A 20,371-nucleotide genomic window follows, 5' to 3' on the forward strand; every position below is an offset into this window, starting at 1 on the left:
ATTTGAAAGAGTTGTTGTAAGAAGAGACTCTCCGAAAAGACTTTCACTTCAATCTTATTACTCTCTTCACCATTTTTTGTGGTATTAATGTATAGGAATAACTAACTCCCCTTTTCATTGGGGTTGAATGTAATAAATCTCAACTTTATGTAATTTTCTCTTTGCAATAGAAATCTATACATGACTCATATGTTATTTATTGGTGGTTCGTGTTGCATGGTTTATTATCAATGCTTTTTTTTATTGTATCTAAACACTGGAAAATACTTTTAAAACATTATTTCAAGCTTGAACAACTTAGAGTTGTCATTCTAAACACTTATCCTTAATGCAAATCTTGTGTAAAAAGAACTAAAGGATTAGTATTTTCACATTAAGGTTTAGAACTTGTCTACGAGGAATTAAGATAAGCGAGCTTATGGTGTGAATGTTGGAGTATGTCAGAGATATATTGGTTAGAGTAATTACATTTAGTTGAGTTCATGAAATCCAATCCAGTGAATCTTTGACCTGATCAAGTAGTAGAAATTTAATTTGGTATATTTGAATGCATTAAATGTAGATTTATCACAACTCTTTAATTTTGTTAGAACCAATGTCTTTAAGTTTGTACTTCGAATTAGTGAGAATTCACATTCACTAAATACATGCAAATACATTGGGAAAGAATACTTGGATTTTCCATTCTACTACTTTTACGATTTGCTACATTTGGCAAAGGGTTAATAATGACTAGATTTGTCACGACTTATTTGACTCTAACTTGTTTGCATGAACTGAAAGCATAATTATTGACCATGTTTAGCTGGAGTTTTTTTGCGATTTGAAAAAACTTATTACCCAACCCATTAAAAAGATCTTGGGTTAGGTTCGGTTTATGCATTTTTTATGTTGAAGTCAATCTAACTCAATGCACTCTTGAGCAGGATGTATTGGGTTGAGTCAATTGAGTTAAGATTTTGAAAAATTTCCTTTTTCTTTGGTTGACATTGTAGTTTTCAAATATCAATTTAATTAAAAAATAACACAATCTTTACATAAATTAATTTAAGGCTTCAAGTAAGTTAAAAAGTTAAGTCATAATAAGTTTGTCCAATCTAATTCAAGATATGCAATGAAAATAACACAAATTTGTTCATAGCATAAGTATAAGAGTGGATCTCAGGTCACTCATACTAAACTCATCACCCAACCCATATAAAAGTGAGTTACTTTGGGTTGAGTCGGGTTTGACCTCATAAATGAAACTCAACCCAATCTATTTGAGTTGGTTTGAGTTGAATTGGATAACTCGACCCAATGAACATTTGTATATTTAACTTTAAAGAGTGGAAAACAAACAAGTTTGAAATTTCAGAGATTGAGAGAAAAGTTGAAAATATAATATTAGATAGATCATTTTAAAAGAATGTCACCACATGTCTCAAAGTTGTTACCAATCTTATGGTGGTCCTAAGATTGATGAACTCAAGTATAAAACCTGGAAGGAGTTTCATATATGAGAAAATGAATAGTACAAAAGAGATAATTAAATGCATTTTTTAATAATATTAAAAATGATAAAAATTCTAAACCTTCTTTTTTTTCAAAATTTAATTACTTATTTTGTAAAATTATTTCTAATATAGCATATTTGGTATGGAATGTAGCATGAATATGTTTGGAAAACAATTGATATAATGTCTATTATCTCTACAACTACTTCCATTACAAACCTAATTTTAGACTTTGAGGTAAAAAAGAGGATGTGCATGAGAAGCTTGATTAAGGATGTTGCAGAAAGAAAAAAAAAACTTTACAATTTGTTAATTTTTATTATGTTAAAGGACTTTTCTCAAAAAGAAATGCAGACATGCTTATTGGAAAATGCTAGAAAATATTTAGGGATGAAACTTCGAAGTTAAAGAGGCTTATTATATGAGTTTTAAACTTAATTTGTAACTCTTTTGGAAACTATTGTAATCAAAGTTTATTTGAAATGATAATTTAAATTAATTATAATTTATTTTTTTATTTGGTTTATAGATTTACTAAAATTTCATATTTTATTATAGGTTCATACGTAGAGAAAAAATCATTTGCATAAAAACAAAGATGAATGATTTGATTTATGTGATGTATAATTTGAAGTACACAAAACTGAAAAAAACTGTTGCTCTTCCATTATAAGTTGGATGGTGAATGGATAACTAAAGAGGAAGATGATATTCTTTAGATTGAGCAAGTCCAATGTTAATATGATGGTGAAATTGATCACTTAGATGCAACAACAAAAAAATCCAACTAAAAAAAGTATATGATCTCAATAATAACTTTGATGCCCAATAATTTTTATCTATTGCAGAATTTCATTATAATCAACATTGTAATGTAGACAATGAAAAAATAAAATAAAAAATTATTATAAGATTGAACATAGAACTTGATATTTATTTATTTTTTAAAACTTTAACTAATTATATTTTATATTATTTGTATGAACTTATTTTATTCAAAACATTTTGAAATTATATAATTGTCATTCACTACAAAATATAGTTATTTTAGTATTATGAATTTATTATTTTAATTATTTTGCTTAATTATACTATTAAATTAGTATGTTATATGTACAAATTAATATTTTTATATAAAAAAAAACTCTTAACAAATTTATGAATTGGGTTTAGATAGCTTTCACAAGTTTGATAAGCTTGAACATATTCACATAATTTTCAATGCACATCTTGCTCAAATATTCAGTGAATAAAATAACACAAAAAAACAAAGATGAATTAACTGCACATTCCTCAAAGCTCTCGTCTATCTATGAAATCAAATCATAACTACTTTATCATGATGAGCTTTAAATAAATTATATGAATAGCCACTCGAATTGAACGATCTCACCAACTAAACCTTTGAATAAAGAACAATAATATACTTAATATCCTAACAAATTTATACACGCAATACACACCTGACAATTTCTTCCTCTACCTTCGTATTTTCTTCCTCCATCTCCATAAATCTTTCAATTCCAAACTTAGCTAATTCCAAAGTTTAAGCAAAAACGTTCCTAGGCAAAAGGTGTTGGATTTTTTTTTTCCATTTTGAAATTATATAATCCACAAACATTCCAAACTCTAATATTCCAAATTCTAAAGTTCTTAAGATATTTTTGAATTCAGAGTACAATTTTGTATTTTGAATTCTAAAGTTTGGATTTTAGAATGAAAAAAATAGGAAGAGGGGGTGTCAATGAAAAAATTTATCACTTCACATCTTCTATGGAGGTGCATGAAGAAAGCATAATGGTACCCGAAGAAATTGCCTTCACGTCTACTATTTGATTCTCTTCCTCTTTTCTTTATAATTACATTTTTTTTCTAATTACTATATTATCCTTGAAAACAAGTTGTCAATACCAAAAACATTTTCCATCACTAAAATATGTAAGCAACCTACAAGCGATGTAAGAGACATTACAATCTTCCATTTAAACTAAAATCAATTTATGAACCTTAACTATTGTAGAAATCAAATGAAGAAAAACTTAACTTTTAAGTGTACAAGTTGATTTTAACTTGTGGATTTTTTTTTACCTTATTCTCTTCTCTTATCAGTACATGTGAATAAATTTATCCAAATAAACCTATATGTTTTAAAACTAATGATATTTGAAAAAAATTTACAACCGAGCAGCGCTGTAAACACTAACATACTGATAATGTAATGATTTTCCATCAAAGAATTTCCTAATAGAACACGATGGGAAAATAAGGAAATAATAAATTCTATTGAAATTTTATTAAATGAACATTCTCATACACGTTTACAGTATTTGATAGAAAAATCACCACGAAAAGGGACTAGCTCCTAGCAAAAATATTTCATTTTCCACATCTTTTACCCATTGACACACCCGATTGCAAGTCTTTATTGCCAAGGCCTGCATATCCCAGTGTGCAAAAAATAGTCAGACTTTATCGAACCAGAGTAACACAATAAATGCAACTATTTTACTACCATTCCTAAAACAAGTTGAATGAACCGTCAATATACTCCCTAATGTATCATCCTCTCTCCTAAAGAGTTCTTATAATGAAATTATACTAGTTCCTAAAGGATTGGATATCCTCAATTTAGTCCCTAGATTGATACATTTTACTCATTGAGAGAGACTAATTTCAAGACTCTTTCAATATTGAAGGGACTATGAAGCATGGTTTCTAGTACTTTAGAAACTTAGTTTAAGGTCTATTTCCTTTAGGAGAGAGAGTGATACTTTAGACACCAAATTGATCGTTTATTCCCAAAGTAATGACCAGAGGAATTTTTACCAACTGTTTCAATCTAAACATGAAATACTTTTATTCAGATTTTCATTGAATGTAAATGATGAATATACAGTTGGCCAGTGATAGAAAATATATTAGTTATAGGACGGACCTTGACATTTTTGTATAACAAAATAATTGAAATTTGAGAAATGTTGTAGGCAAGAAAAAAAATACCTTGTCTGCAAGGGGATCAAATGCAGCATAAAGCTCAAAATCCTGTGTTACCCAACAGAGCAGTACTGCCAAAAAAAATTCTAAGTCCGATCACTGTTCGACAAAGCATCCAAATGAAATGGCACAATTATATCTCAATGCAACTAAAAGGTTTAGTTTTCACTAGCATATTTGACTTTTCATAGCACAACAAAATTTATAGATTGGCTAGTATATTATTGGTATAAATCTCTATTTGCATCTCACAGAAAATAAGGGGTTTGCTTATCAATAGAATAGAATGACTATCTGAAACATCCAGGACTAAAATCAACGGCAAATGCCACAGAAAAAAATGACTTTTAGCACCTCCCTTCTTCCCCATAAGAAGAAAACCACTGTTGAATTAAAAATAAATTATTGCAACAGGCGATTTAGGTAATAACTACAATAGACTCAAAATATCACATATCCATCTCTTCTACAATGCAAGAATAAAAAAATAGTTACCGTAGTTTTCATCCCTTCTAAACTGGGTTTTGTGTGGCCCAAGTCCTTTATCATGCATGGATGCAAAAAGTTTCTGGTAAGCTCTATACAATCTGCAACAATGAAGGCAGGTTATATTGCCGACAATAACAATTAGGCATTAAAAAAAGGCTACAGCTACCTAAAAACCAGACAAGTTTCCACAAAATCCCTACCTTTTCTGCTGCTTAGGAGTATTAATAGGTGATGAGAATTCTGAAGATATATATTGATCTAGATAAATGCTGCGGTATATGAAATGCCACAACCCAGCAGCACCACCAATGCCACAATCAGATTCCCTTAATCTTTCAGGAGAATCTGATGGAAGCCTATGCTGACCTAAATGAGAAGATCCAGAATAAGGTAAGGGTGGTAGATCCTCAACCCGCATCCCACCATCTACCAAGGATCTCTGAGCTTCACTGAGGACATTTGACTTCAAAAGGACAGTTTCGATACTAATCCTGTGAATTGGCAAACAAATTTCTGAGCTATGAAGGCAAGAAAGATATTGCTACATAGAGAATGAGGATCTCTTTGCTAGGAACCATTATCTGTTTTCCTCTTTTTAATTTTCTTCTTTTCTCCAAAATTAAACATCACAAATCCAATAAAAACAACAGTCAGATCATTAAACTATCATTTACCTGCAATCCTTGAGATGGTAAAATGCGTCAGAACTTGTGGTCAGCAACATCAAATACGTATCATCCTGCCAAATATATACATGTCATGATCTGTGTGACCTCTTTCATTTATAAGATGAAAGTCATATAGCAAATGTTAGTTCAATCAAATCCAACGACTCACATCAAAAAAGTGGATATAAGCGTACAGAAACGCCAAAGCATTGTATCGTGGCAAGCAAACAGGAGAAAATGCCTCTGAAGTCCTGCATATTCATATCCCAATAAATTTTTAGAAAAAGGTAAAAAGGTTCCTTTGTTGAAGGAATTGATTTGCAAAATATTTGCTATTAATTAATTGTTGTACATTGTAGAACATTGCAGAATACTTGTTATTATTGGTGCAGATTCGTCGGTACAGATCTTGCATGATTGTACAGCTACAATTATATAATTATCTCCATAATTAGGTAGCAAAGCTACAAGACAGCATTTATTGCAAATTATTGTATCATCACTAATAAATGGAGAATTCTCAAGAGGAGAATACACAATTTTGATTTGCATCTTCTCTTAGTCTAATAACCATAAAGCAAAGAAGTCCAAATGAAAGTTAATGCGCAGGTTTTAAGAAGTTTTACCGTTTGAGTTAAGTAGATTGAATAAATAGAAAACTATACTATCAAACAGAAACTAGAGAGTCTAGACTAAATGAAAATTAAACTATACTACCGAAAATCTTAGAAATGCTATCCGAAAGATAAAAGTAGTGTCAGTTTTACTTGCCTAAAGGACTCGGATGACATAACAAAGTTGGCCAGGAGCAGCATATCATCTGGATGAAGAGAGGCTTTCTGAGCACCAACTAGACTGATTACCTGCCTTCAACCTTTAATGAATTATTTTATCATGTTATGTTAGCATGTAACTAGACAAATTCAGTGTTGAACCTTATGTCTGCACATCAGAATTGCAAACAGAACACCAGAATCAGCAACGTCTTGCAAGATAGCACCAGCAGCTTGCCTTGTTGCATATGCAAGAGGTAGACAAGTATAGGCATGAAGAAATGTAGCTGGGTTCCTGATACAGTCAGATAAAGAACAACGTTCACCATCCAAAAATAAAATCATTGAGAAATGTAAAGAGCCCTTACTCCACCAACCCACGAAAGAAATTAATAGAAAAATAAATAAAAATCACCAAAAATCCCTCTCTATGTTATAGAAAATGTTTTAACATTTCCATTATAAAATTAAAAGAAAAAAATGTGTTCAGAGCAGAGAAACAAACCAACTAAAAGAGTGGATAAGTGAAGAGAAAACAATGTCTGTTCCACCAAGCAAGGGTGTCATATCAAACTTTGGATTCTTCTCAAAACATCTGTTTACTGACTTTGTTAGTATAACAATAATCTGCATACATACCAATAATAGAGATGTATCATACAACTGCTGCAACATAACTAGTCCATTTCAATGACATAAAACAGACAAAATTACTAGTAAGTTCAGAAACACAAAAGCTGAATAAAAAGGAAGTGAGTAAGCAAACATCAAATCCACTTTTCCATTGGCCATATAAGCATCCAACTCAAGTCCAACACAATTATACCTGGCCATGAATAAGCTCCAACTGCCCCCTTAGTGACTCATAGGGTTCTTCCGTGCAGCTGATGCAGACCAAGTAAATGGGTCCTTTTACAAGAAAAACCACCTGTAGCATAAATTAAAAAAAAAAAATCATAACACAATCATTTTATTGGTAACAGATAAAAGCTTCTTCCTCCTAAACACTAATAACATAAGGTGAGAAGCTCAGCAATCAAAATGAAAAAAAATATGGGTATGCTTGGATTAACTTCTCTATAAGCATTTAAAGGAGAACAAAATAAGAAAAATAATTGACATTAATTTCTCCAAATGCTGAAATTAGCTTACACACAACCTAATTTGTAGAAGTTCTCTCATATAGCCTCTCTAAATTTTTATTTTCTAACTTACATATAAGCTAATTTTAGCTTATGGAGAATTCAATTTCATTTTCTTCTTCTTTAGAAGTGCTTATGCAAAAGTTCGTCCAAACATGTCTTATATCTAGTATCTCTAACTTACACTTCAAAGCTCAGAAAGGATTAAGATATCATTGTGCTTAACATAGTATTTATTAGGCTAGAAGGTTTATAAGTAATGTCTAAATGAAATTATACTCATGAGCAAACAACTTTTACAAGAGATAACTGTATGATCAGACCTGATGCTTTCCAGCCCTCACCAATTTGACATGATCAGCCCTGAAAACATAAAAGAGTTGTTAGAAAAATTATTCAAATTATATACAGTTCAGATTCGAATGTATTTAGGAATACTGCTGTAATTAGAAACTATTGAGCTATAATTAACCAGAAAAAAAAATTACCCATTTTCCACAAAGGAAATGATTGCTTGCAAAGTTGCTGAAAAACCAGCAAGCTTGTGTTCATCTCCATACCTGAGACAAGAAATAGAGGAATGGTGAAGTTTGAGCCAGCAATCTTAGAAAGAGATATGAACAGCAATTTTGGGGAGTTTGTTTAGTGAAGAAGCTGATAAACACTAACCTAGAATATATTGGTTTGCCAGAATGACTGAGAACAAAAAAATGCTTCTTCCTTCTCCTCCATGAAATGGAAGCATCATCCTGCACTTTATTCATCAATCAAACAGAATATGATATTACAGCCTTTACAGATATCTTCGCTGTAATGGCATCATTTAAAAAAAAAAATCCACATCGGAAAAACTAAAGTTCTTAATCAGAACTACCAACTAGCTCATAGTATCCACAAGAGTTTATTGGAATTCAAAAGTCAATTCTTGACACCAAAACATTATTTAGTCACGATTTTTACCCATATTCCCGCGCAATTTTGACATCGTATTCATTTATACTGGAGCATTTAACTTTGATTTGCAACCAGAATCGTAACTGTGAGAGAAAATGCTCAGTTGCCAACCCCCTCTCTCGGTCCAGAATTTCACGCTATTGATTCTACAACAATGCTAATTTCCCCAGAGTTTCTATTTATGTAATAAACTCAAAATCACCATCATCATAGACTCAGCACGATAATTGAATTGTGAATTTAATAAAAAAAACTGTCTATGAATAAACCCTATACCGCCCTGCAGCATTTAATCTCCGTCGATGAAATCTAAGGAGCAAAAACAACTGCAAACAAATGGAAGTCCAGTTTCAAATTTATCACTCTTCTGTTCTAAATGTGCTATTAGAATTTTGAAATCACTCATTAAACACTAGTTCATCATAGAGAGTAATAGCAAAGGAAGCACGAGCGAGAAAGAACAATCAGTATGCGAACACAAAATCCAAATAAACAGGTTTCGAAATCATTCATTAGACAAGGCCAATTTGCATTAAGCCAAGATCAATTACAACGGTCACGTGACTCTACATGAACCTGTAATCTAATCTTAGATCAATAATTAGTTAAGTGTAATTGTTCATAATAGTGAGTGAGTGAAGGACAATGAGACGAAGTGGGAAAGAATTTAGCGAGAAACGTTTACACACCTCATCGCCGTGTCGTTTTCCGGGAAGCCAGGAGGAGTGAGAGAGCGGTTGGGGATCGTGGATGGTGATCTCCTGAATTTCGTTGTGAAGGATCTCTTCTACCTGGGAGACGGTTGTGGCGGTGCTGCTACCCCGCTCGCCGGCGTAACCGCTGCTAGTAGGGCTGGAGGGATCGGAGGAGTGTCGGGCGGCGGATCCATTGGGTTGTTGGAGGTCCGATGGTTCGGCGTCGAAGAGGCTCGGTGAGAGGGGAGGCAGATGGAGCCGGATGGGAGGTTCGGGGTCAAGCTCCGATGAACTCATCTCGCTCATTGCAATTCAGTAGAGGAGAGAGAGGGAGAGATATTGCTTGTGCCTGTTGCTTGCTTTGGAGGAGATGAGTGAGTCTGAGTAGACGCGTGCAGTGTGCAACCCGCCACGCACTGTCATGTGTGGGCTGGGCCTAGTACATTTCTCAAGGCCCAACCATGCAATTTGCCACTTGTAAGTACATGTATGTATGTGATTGCGGGTTATATTTTTTATTTGGCAGTTTCTTTCAGCACCCCCATATTTTTCTTCCTGCACCCCACAATTTTGTAAATTCCGAAACTGACCCCCACAATTTCGGGATTTGGGAGTGTGCTACGGATTCATCAATCCGGAAGTGAAGCATGGTGCATTCCGGATGAGGGGGTGTTCTGGAAGCAAAGTTTGCATAAATTATTGATTTCCAGATTACTGAATCTAAAAGCCTAATTTCTATTACAGATTGGTGGATCCGGAATGATTTTTTTTAATTATGGATTTCTGAATCCGAAATGCATATTTTGAATTATGGATTGACGGATCTGGAATGGTTTCTTCAATTATGGATGTTTTGCATTTTTTTTATTTTGAATTGACATTATTATTCATGTACTACCGGAAGCATCAATCCGGAAGATTACCAGATGCGCCAGTCCAAAAATTTACCGGAAGCGTCAATCCAAAAATTTACCGGATTTCATAATCCATAATACAAAAAAAATGTACAGTTTATAGAGGGACATTTTTGTCTTTGTGCAACCTTGTGGGGGTGCATGAAGAAAAATGTGGAGGTGCGGGAAGAAACTGCCTTTTTATTTTTTTTTATAAAAGTTTTCATGTTATGCAACTTGACATCTAGGTTAGGCTCACACTTCAAGTAACAACAATTATGTCATCATATAAAAAAAATTATTAAAAAAAAGAATAAAAAATAAAATACAAAAATATGGGAGATTAGACCAAAACATATATACTAACAAAAACGATACACACATAGAGTATACAAATTCATAAAAAATTTTAAGAACAAATTAAATGAAAGCTTATTATACCAATGAAATGGTTATATATGAATAAATAATAAATTAACCAATTTATCCGCACATGCATTTTCTTTTCACGAAAGATATGAGTAACCCTAAACCTGATTTTTCCACAATAATTAAAAGAAATATTTCATTGATTACGAAACATCCACGGAACATTAATCGTAAGAGTAAACGCAACACAAACCAAGGCAAAATCACACTCAAGCCAAACATTAGTAAGCCCCAATTTTTGAGCTTCTCCATAGCATGTATGACTCCATAAAACTCAACAATCATTTTTTGAGCAGCAAGATAAAACTCAACAATCATAGCAGCACAAATAAACTCCTCCATACTCCCACGAAAAATATCTTCACAAGTAGCAAAATCATGATACCCCTAACAGACCCATGAAATCCAACATATCATAGACGAATTTTCCACTAAACAAGTTAAGTCTTTAATTACAGAAATAGCCTTAGAAACCTCAGTCTTATCCTAAAATCTAGCATAATTCCTCATACGTCATATCATTCAAATAGAAAAAAGTTATCACAACAAGCTTAATCAATTTAACCAAATGACTACCATCACTCTTAATAAAAGAAAAAGGTCATCCTTATTAGAGAAATAAGAAGTAAGAAAAATCTGTCGAACCCAACTCCAAATATACAAAACATTAGAACATTTAAAAAATAAATGTTGAATAGATTCTTCATGTTTTTCACAAAGCATACACATAGAACATATATGCAAACATTTATTTTGAATATGTTGATCTGTAGGAAGTCGTCTATGAAAAACTTTCCAGAATACTAGAGTTTTGGAAGACAGAATAGATGAAGACCAAATGAATTTACTTCAACCACATGGAACTTCTAATTCCAAGAAAAAAGTCATATCCAATTTAAGAGTCAAACGACCAGACTCATATAGAATCCAAATAGAAACATCTTGTTTCTCCCTAACTATGATATGATTAAAAAAATGAAACATATGTTATAAAGACAAAAAAAATAAGAAAGTAAAATAAAATAAAGCAAGTGTGCTACTGTGCACTGCAAGGTTATATTTAACTATTTTACAATAATTGATCAATATTGATAAGTATAAATATATGGATTTAATAATAAATATTTATACATATGTTAAATATATAATAGCCTCCTTAATGTATTTTTTTTTACTTAAAATTGTATCTAAAACGAAAAAATAGTAATACTATTCAATTAAGTTAAAAAAGTCTTTAATTTATATATACTACAATGATAAAAAGACATTACCGAACACAAAAAAGGGAAGAATAAGTTAGATTAGATAAGTGAAGAATTAAAAAATCTTTAGCGTATCATTGCAAACAAACAAAATATGCTAAGTATCCATTAAATTAGAAATGTTAAATAATATTTAAATTTTCAATAAGATATTTTTCTTTTATAAAACTTCGATATTATTATAAAATCTGATATCCTAGGATGACGTTTCAAAATCCAATAATCATTTGGTTTTATATAAAAAAAATATTATTGAACACAAAATAAAATAAAATAAAAATACCAACAAGATATAGATTAGGTTAAAACTCATATACAAGAAGTAACATCAATCCTATAAAAATCCTACACAAAACCAATATCCAAAAATATTATATAATAATTTATTTTTAGTTTGTGCTGTCATGACAAATTTATTTTTATGACGCTCAAGTCTCTTAATAGTCTCTATAATATCGTCTTCATTTTCATTAAAAGAATTTTTCTTATAGATTTATTTTAAATTCACAATTTCTTTTATATATTTTGACGCGTATGTTAGGAAAAAAAAATTATTTATTGACTATGAATTTTATATTCATAATGAAAATATAACATTAACTAATTTAATGGTTAATTTCATATCAAAACTTTTTTTTTTAAATATAAATGGAGTAGAAACTATTTCTATCTTAAAAAACTCATACTAGGGACTAAATTTAAGTTACTCAAAGTACATTTTATATTTAAGATTTTTTTACACTTACATTTACTTCTCATCAAAGTATTTTATAAAACACTCATCCAATATTATATTAAGATACTGATTAATATAAATTTAGCCAAATGTTTACACACTAGATCTCAACTCAATGGGTGTGATTTTTAATTTACAATTAGTTCGAATTTAAGTAATTTTATTTAGTATTTGCATTGATGAAAAGTCTAACGCTTGAATTTATTACCAATTTAGTTCATAGATAAAAATATTTAAATATAAATCACTTTATTCTAAAATACGGTAATTACTAATTATTATTTTACAAATACTTTATTTTTTACAACCTTAATTAAATGGATTGAGATGCACACTAATTGAATAAAAAACTTATTAGTTGAATTGAAGCAGTTAATTGACTTATATAATAAAATAAAGGATGTTTCCATATTATTCTAGTTTTCATTTCTGTGTATGTTAAAGATGATAAATGATTCATTTGACTGAGTCTATGTAGACTGATAAATTCAAAAATGCATGTTTTGATAACAGTTAACAAATTCTTGGGTCAACAAAAATATCAATGCTACTTTATATACATGTGGCTGTCCCTAGATGTCAAAAATAATTTAATCATGGTCTTTATTTTATGATTAGACTATTTTGAAAGGTCTAAATATCAAGTAAATATTCTTAATAATTAATCATAAAAAACATTTTAATATATTTTTTATTCCTACTTATTCAACTAATACAATTTTATTTTGTTTTTATTTATTATTGATTTTCCTCCTATTTTACTTTCGCCTTGTTCGAAACTTTTGAATTTTATTTGACGAGTTTGAAGATTTCAAAGTTTGTACAGTGCAGTATTTATTTATTAAGTCAATTCTGGTGACTCTGTATAAAGCAAGTTGTTAAGTCTGTGCATAACAACTCATTAAATAATTATTTGGCAATCATTAATCTCTCCCATTATGCACAAACATAAGTATAAATAATAGTCTCATTCATTAACTAATGCTTTTAAGATGCTGATTAAAAATTAATAATGTTTTTATCACATAAAAGAATCAACAGCTACAAAATTAATTATAACTATGCTAAAATACATTAAAAATCTATAACTAGTGGGATACATATTTTATATATAGTATTATACATTTACAATTATCATTATTATTTATCATTTACAAGAAAATTATCAATTTTAAAGATAAAAATTAATTAATTACTATATTAATTAAATTATATATTATTAAAAAAATATATTTAAAATATTTTTTAATTGATATTTAATTAATAACAAAGATTTTAAATACCAATTACATCTTCCTAAATTAATTTATAAACTTCAAATTATTCAGTTCTCCAAAAGTGTGTTCATTAATAACATTTGTCATTTATTTTAATTATTATTATTACTTAATTATTTTATAAACAACATAGAAACATGGATTTTATTTCACTAATTATAATAAAATATATTAGCAATAACTATTATTTTAATAAAATAACGTTCCATTTGTTCCACTTTTTAAATTAATCACAAATTGCGGTAAAGAAAATGACGGAGGGGCTCCTCTATTTAATTAAGATTTTAAAATGCCTATTTTTTAAATTAAAAAAATCCATAAATGTTTTTTATGTTTAATTTTTTTTCAAAAAAAAAGGTTTTAAGATATTCTTATGCTTATAATTGTAAAATATTTATAAAATATGAAATAATTGGATTTTGAAAGAATTTTATGAACATTCGATAATTTAAAGGATTTTATGTATTAAAAAGGTATTTTTGTTTATCTTATACAGTGAACTGTTTATCTATTATTATATATAAAATCATGTGAATTAAAGTATATTTTAAAAATTTATATGTTAAATACAAATGTATAACTACAATAAATAATAATAACATAATTAACTATCTTATTTCATATAATAAATATAATTACACAAGGTAACACCTCAAAAAATTACCATTATCATATTATTTGACAACTACTATAAAAATACATGAATATAAATTGTGTTATAAGCATACTCTCTAAATATTTATCTTTATAAATATCATAGTCCATTTTCACTGTAATAAAAATTACATTTATACCACCTCCAATCATCATATTTAACATACAATTATTGTAATTATAAAAGAGTAGACTCATGTAAATAAAATATAACATCATTATCATGCATGTGAATGTTAATGAACTCACATTTAACCACACATCACACATCATGTTATGACTAAATATAAAACGTTCTTTTGAAGACTCTAACTCACAATAAACAAATCTCACTAGAAGCTAATACCTAATATTTTGAACCCATAAGATCTTATCTATCCTATGTTTTTGAAGTTAAATCGTCTCAAAACATTTGTTACAAAGTCATGTACACCTACTATCAAACTAGATATAAGTCTCTTTTGGCTTCTCATCACTTTAGGTCTTGTCTACATTACTAGATCATTAGTGAAGTGAAGATACATATGTTAATGTAAGTGTCATGTTTATTAACACCATCAAATTATAATATCATATTGGGTATCCCTACAATATCGATCAAGGACATGCAAATCACTTATCTTGGATCACCCAATCAGGGTCAAACTTTATATACATGTTAACCAACACATATATGTATATAAGTTGCCCTAACTAGGATATACCTCTCACAAATGGTCAGCCAAAAAGGACATATCTATATTATGAATAAATCATATCAAACACCTAATTATGAATAATATACCTTCAAAACATAGACAATTAAACATACATTTTACTCATCATACCATCATTGACACATGAATAAAAGCATATACCATAACATAAAATTGTCACCTCCTAGTACATTGTCGCTTGAGTAACTTATTCTCTCTTAAGCAACATTTCTCTCATAAATAAAGTGTCAATCATATAGCTTGAGTTGTTCTTTTGAAGTTTGAGCAAAATTAAACCCTAGAGTAACCTCACTTTAGGTTTGCCTCAATCCAATTACCACCTTGTCCCTTGAATGATAACCGTTTGAGTGACAACTACTTGTTGAAAATATTTTAAGAAGTTTCAGACTCTCACTGGATGTTTTGAATGTCAAACCAATGCTTGAACCTATAAAACACACATCATGCTTTGCTACATGTTTAAGATACATGTACATTGTCTTTACCATGCTTAAGAATTCAAACATCTCCTGCCCCTTGCTTAAACTTCTTGTCCAATATTTGAGTGATATATTTCTAGAAGAGAAATAATCATATAACATCTCTTGCTCAAGTGACAAGTCATCTCTTGAAGAAAGTATGACAACAAATACATTAATTACATGTCACTTAAGTCTCACTTAAATAACAATATATCACTCGAATAATATTTAATTTGAATAGACCAAACAACCTCACAAATATTATTATACATATGACAAAAATAACATGCATACAACCAAACAATCTCATTAAAAAAATCACACAATTCATATATTGAAGTTTCATATATTCAACAAATACATTATAAATATATAATATTTGAAACATGCTTTATTCAATAAGTTATTTATAATCTTTTACATAATTTTTGGCAAACTTTCAAAAAAAAAGTGGTGAGCTCTATATGTTAATAATGTCTATCCTTAAAACATCCACTCAAAAGAATAAGAAACAAACCCTAAAACTCAATTAGGTTAAATATCCTTATTAATAAACTGTAACCAATTCAAATATATTTATCAAACTCCCCCAAAAATCTTAATAAATTAAAAATTCCCCAAAATCTTAAGAAGGTAAGATTTCCATAGTTTGAAATTTGTTTATAAACTTTCCGTTCCTATTAATTTAAAATATGTTATTAAAATAATATTAGGATCATTTACATAAAATAAATATACATATATTTGCATTTTAAAAAAAAATTATAAGACAATATATCACGTATTTAAATGACATTGCTTTATAAAAATATATACATATATAAAGTTCATATAGAATTTATAAAAATTTAGTTATTAAAATAACTCATAGAAAATATATAATTTGAATATCAAATAGTATTTTTAATTCATTTAAATTTTTAACTGAATATAACTAAATTTGGTGCTTAAAAAAATGAAACACCATAACTTATTTTAATATTTTAATTCTTAATTAAATATCACACTAGTTTTATTAAAAAAGTTTTGAAAAATTCGAGTAGAACACACTTTTTTATATTTTTTTCCATATCAAAAAAATCTTTTCCATGCAATATTTAAAAAGAAGACTTAACCTATACAATTAATATTGGCAAAATTGAGCTGCAAAATGTTGTTTTGATTAGTTAGGAGTCTCTTTCAATTGTCATAAATATATGGGGTCATATTGTATCCACAAGGCTTTACTTTTGATTTTGGTCCCATACTTAACCCACTCACATCAATGAACCTCCCAAACCCCACCAATCATTAACAACTGCTACTTCCACAATGGCCCCACCATTTCACCATTTCGATTTCGTCGTTACCACAAAATATTCGGTCCAATCCCCACACCGCAAGAACCCTAATAAAAAATTTTGATAATATTGAGTGAAAATAATGAACACAATAATTATAATATTGAAAAACAAAAAACTTCTCCCTGCAAATTGAAATCTCAAATTCCGATCTGATACAGATAGACCACGATCCAAAAAAAGAAACAAGACTCCGCAAAATGATAAATCTCAGAAGATCTATGAACAAAACTCATAGCAGTAGTAAATTAGTAACAGTAATTAGCTTATGTTCCTATGATAGGGTTTCGTTTGATTCTAATCCTGGAATCCCGTTTTCGCCCAAATCGCGTTTCGAACTCTACTAAGATCGCGTCCTTTGAGCGTTCTCCCAACTCCTTCATGCACTGACAAGGAAGCGATTCTCGTCTTCGCCAGAAACTCGTGCGGAGGCACTCTCCCTCCTCCTTCCTCCTCGTCGCTTTGCGCTTCTTCATAGTCACAGTTCCTCCTCCGATTCTGTCCGTACTCGTTGCCAAGTATCTTAGACCAGTCCGGCACGTTCACCGGCAGAGATCCCGAAGCAGCAACACGGCCGACGGTAGAAGAGGAGTTACTGTGGAATCTCGAGGTGCGTATAGATTTACAGAATTCGGGAGAGTTAGCGTTTGCGGAGTTGTAGAGATCAGATTCATCGAATTCAAAGGCGGAATCGGAGAGTGGATCTCTGTCTACAGCAGGAAGAAAGCGATAACTAGCTCTACGAATGTTGGTGGCCATGAAAATGTCACTTTCGAGGAAACTTGAACCTATATGATTCAGAGTTTGTTAGAGAAGTATCAGCTTCTTCGTCACTGTACCGTGTTGGTTTCTTCTATGTGCTTTTATAAAGGTTAGCTTGCTTTCTGAAAAAAAAAAAAAAACTGAAGAAAGGAAATAGTTGAGTTTTGTTTGGTTGCGTAAGCATTCTGGATAAGGAATCAGGGGAATGGGTAGGTGGATTTACGAAAGTACCCCGCGTTGGAAATAATGGCATGAATGTGAAAAAGTGAATTGGGGGTTACGAGAAGGATTGGAGAAAGTTGTCGCGGAGCGGGGTTCCACTCACCTGGGCGGGATAGAAGAAAAGAGGACAAGGTGGTCCCGTTTAGAGGATCGAGGAAGCGGACACGTGTGAAGCGTGGATGTAGCACAAACACATATACAAGACACTCACACGACACAAATATGGATACGAACAGATATGAATACGAAGATAGGTATAATTTTTAAAAGGTAAACAAGGGAACAAGAATTTATATATTATATAATTATGAATTATATAAATTAACAATAAATATTTAAGTGCATAAGTTTGTTTTAGATTTTTTTGGGAGTAGGAAGATGTTTTTCATGACTGATTCAAAATAATTTGTTCCTTATATTTATAATTGTAATAAAAATTTATACAATAAATTTTAGTTTTAAAAAAAATTATTGTATTTATCTTTTTTAAAATTATGTTAAAATTGTGTTAAAATTATCAAAAATCAAACAAATATTTTTTAAATTGAATATTTTACTGATAAGTGTCCTACGAGTGTTGACATCGATACGTGTGTCCGACACGGATATATCATTTAAGAGAAGGGTTTGAGTATTGGAAGGGGTAAAGAACATGATATGATGATGATGATGGCTATGGTGAATTGTGTTGGATTAAGTGCCCAATCCTTTCATATTTCCAGCTGAATACAACTGTATATTAATTGTCCTCTCAAATGAGACATCCATAATCACCATGTTTACCCTTTCAAACTTCAATATTATCATATCACTCTCCATTGCCCATTTTCATTAATGCACTGGAGCCACATGCTTCTTCTGATGCCTCTAGATCTCTTAATTTTTGTTTTTAATTCAAACTTTAGCAAATTGAGTTAATTTTCTTGAAGTAACAAGTAAAAAAAAAGCATGTAATTAAGTTTAATTATTGACTATGTGGCCTACTTTTGATTGTGATTTGCAGAAGTTGTGAATATAATAGAATTGAAGCATAAGCATCTGGTCCACTTTAGCTTCACAAGTGAGACGCAATGAATGATACTAGCCTCCTTTTCACATTTTTCTAAAGGCATTTGCGTTACTTTACTTTTAAATACAAGTGAGTGCATTTCGAATGTCTTACTTAACTAGCTGTCCAGAAAAGTTATAACCAAAATAATATTCCAATCACAATTTTCATTTCCATTTTATATCACGAGATTTGTGTTTAAAGATGCATCACTGTGTCTTTTTGACTTTCTCTTTAGTTTATGTATTTTTTTATAAAATTAAATATGTTTCATTTTTGTATTTTCATCTGAAATTTATTTTCATTCTTAATTTAAATTTTATATATGAGTATTTATAGCGAAAAAATTATTAAAATTAATATTTTTTTACGTGATAAATAAATATTTTAAGATTAAGATGTTAAAATATTTTATTTATCTCTAATATGTATATTATAATATTATAATATCAATTACGTTAAAATTTCGTTTATTACGTAAATTATATATCTTAAAATATATAAAGTTTAAATTAAAAATAAAAGTCAATTTCATTGGTACACGACGAAAATCATATGAACTTTTTTTTATATTAAAGTCTCGTCACCATAATTTTTATTTCATTTAACATCATATATCATGTTTATGTCATATAAGTTTGATTTCTTTACTTTCTTGAACTTAAAAAATATATATAATTATAATAATTTTTGTTTGATTAAAGTGTCTCTGTCAAATCATTATTTTTAACTGATATATATTTGTCAAAAAAAATTTGTAAACCAACATAATAATATAAAAAACATGTTTAAATTGAGTATTCACATAAGGTAATTTCTTTACTTGGTAAGCTATTAAAAAGGTCAAGTCCATACAAATAAAATTTTAACTATTAAGTTTTTCTAGCTAATTAAAATCAATATAAAAATTATTTATTAATAATAAAAACTATTTTAAATATCAATATTTTTTAAATTTTAAAATAATATAAAATTTAGTTAATATAGTAATTAATTATTTTTTTCTAAAATTAATTTTTATTTAATAATTTTTTAATGATATATATATATTTATATATAATTAAAAGGCTTAATTTTTAATTATATATGTACATATATTTATATTGTGTGAATAGATACTCCACATTTAAAAATATTAAATCAAATATATTCAGATAAACCAACTCAACAATCAATTTTATATTATTTAAAAGAATTGCATGCAAATATTAAAATATTTAAAATAATTGGCAGCAGCAGGTGATTAAAGTGTCAGAGCCCGCATCTATTAAAATAAAGAGAGTAAAGTTTGGAATTTATATAGAAGTTCAATACCTAACAAACATATTTAACTTGCAACTACTTGATTTTATTTTTATTT

The 20,371-nt window shown here is 29.4% G+C and overlaps 2 protein-coding genes across 2 annotated transcripts; both read right to left on the reverse strand.

The window, feature by feature from the left end:
- Positions 1-3,759: 3,759 nt before the first annotated feature.
- LOC137835726 (vacuolar fusion protein MON1 homolog) lies at positions 3,760-9,676 on the reverse strand. Its single transcript, XM_068644357.1, has 14 exons — positions 9,206-9,676; positions 8,232-8,311; positions 8,051-8,122; positions 7,886-7,925; positions 7,247-7,348; positions 6,926-7,047; positions 6,583-6,715; positions 6,419-6,510; positions 5,817-5,898; positions 5,654-5,718; positions 5,180-5,470; positions 4,986-5,077; positions 4,497-4,561; positions 3,760-3,931 (listed from the first exon to the last, which is right to left on the reverse strand). Exons 1-14 carry the CDS (start codon positions 9,515-9,517, stop codon positions 3,836-3,838), a joined length of 1,644 nt encoding a protein of 547 aa, XP_068500458.1. The 5' UTR covers positions 9,518-9,676; the 3' UTR covers positions 3,760-3,835.
- A 7,406-nt stretch (positions 9,677-17,082) lies between these two features.
- Positions 17,083-18,424, reverse strand: LOC137835727 (protein S40-4-like). The gene has a single exon (XM_068644358.1). It carries the CDS (start codon positions 17,736-17,738, stop codon positions 17,277-17,279), a length of 462 nt encoding a protein of 153 aa, XP_068500459.1. The 5' UTR covers positions 17,739-18,424; the 3' UTR covers positions 17,083-17,276.
- Between the last annotated feature and the right edge of the window lie 1,947 nt (positions 18,425-20,371).

This window comes from Phaseolus vulgaris, chromosome 5 (genome assembly GCF_000499845.2).
Source record: "Phaseolus vulgaris cultivar G19833 chromosome 5, P. vulgaris v2.0, whole genome shotgun sequence".
NCBI lineage: Eukaryota > Viridiplantae > Streptophyta > Magnoliopsida > Fabales > Fabaceae > Phaseolus > Phaseolus vulgaris.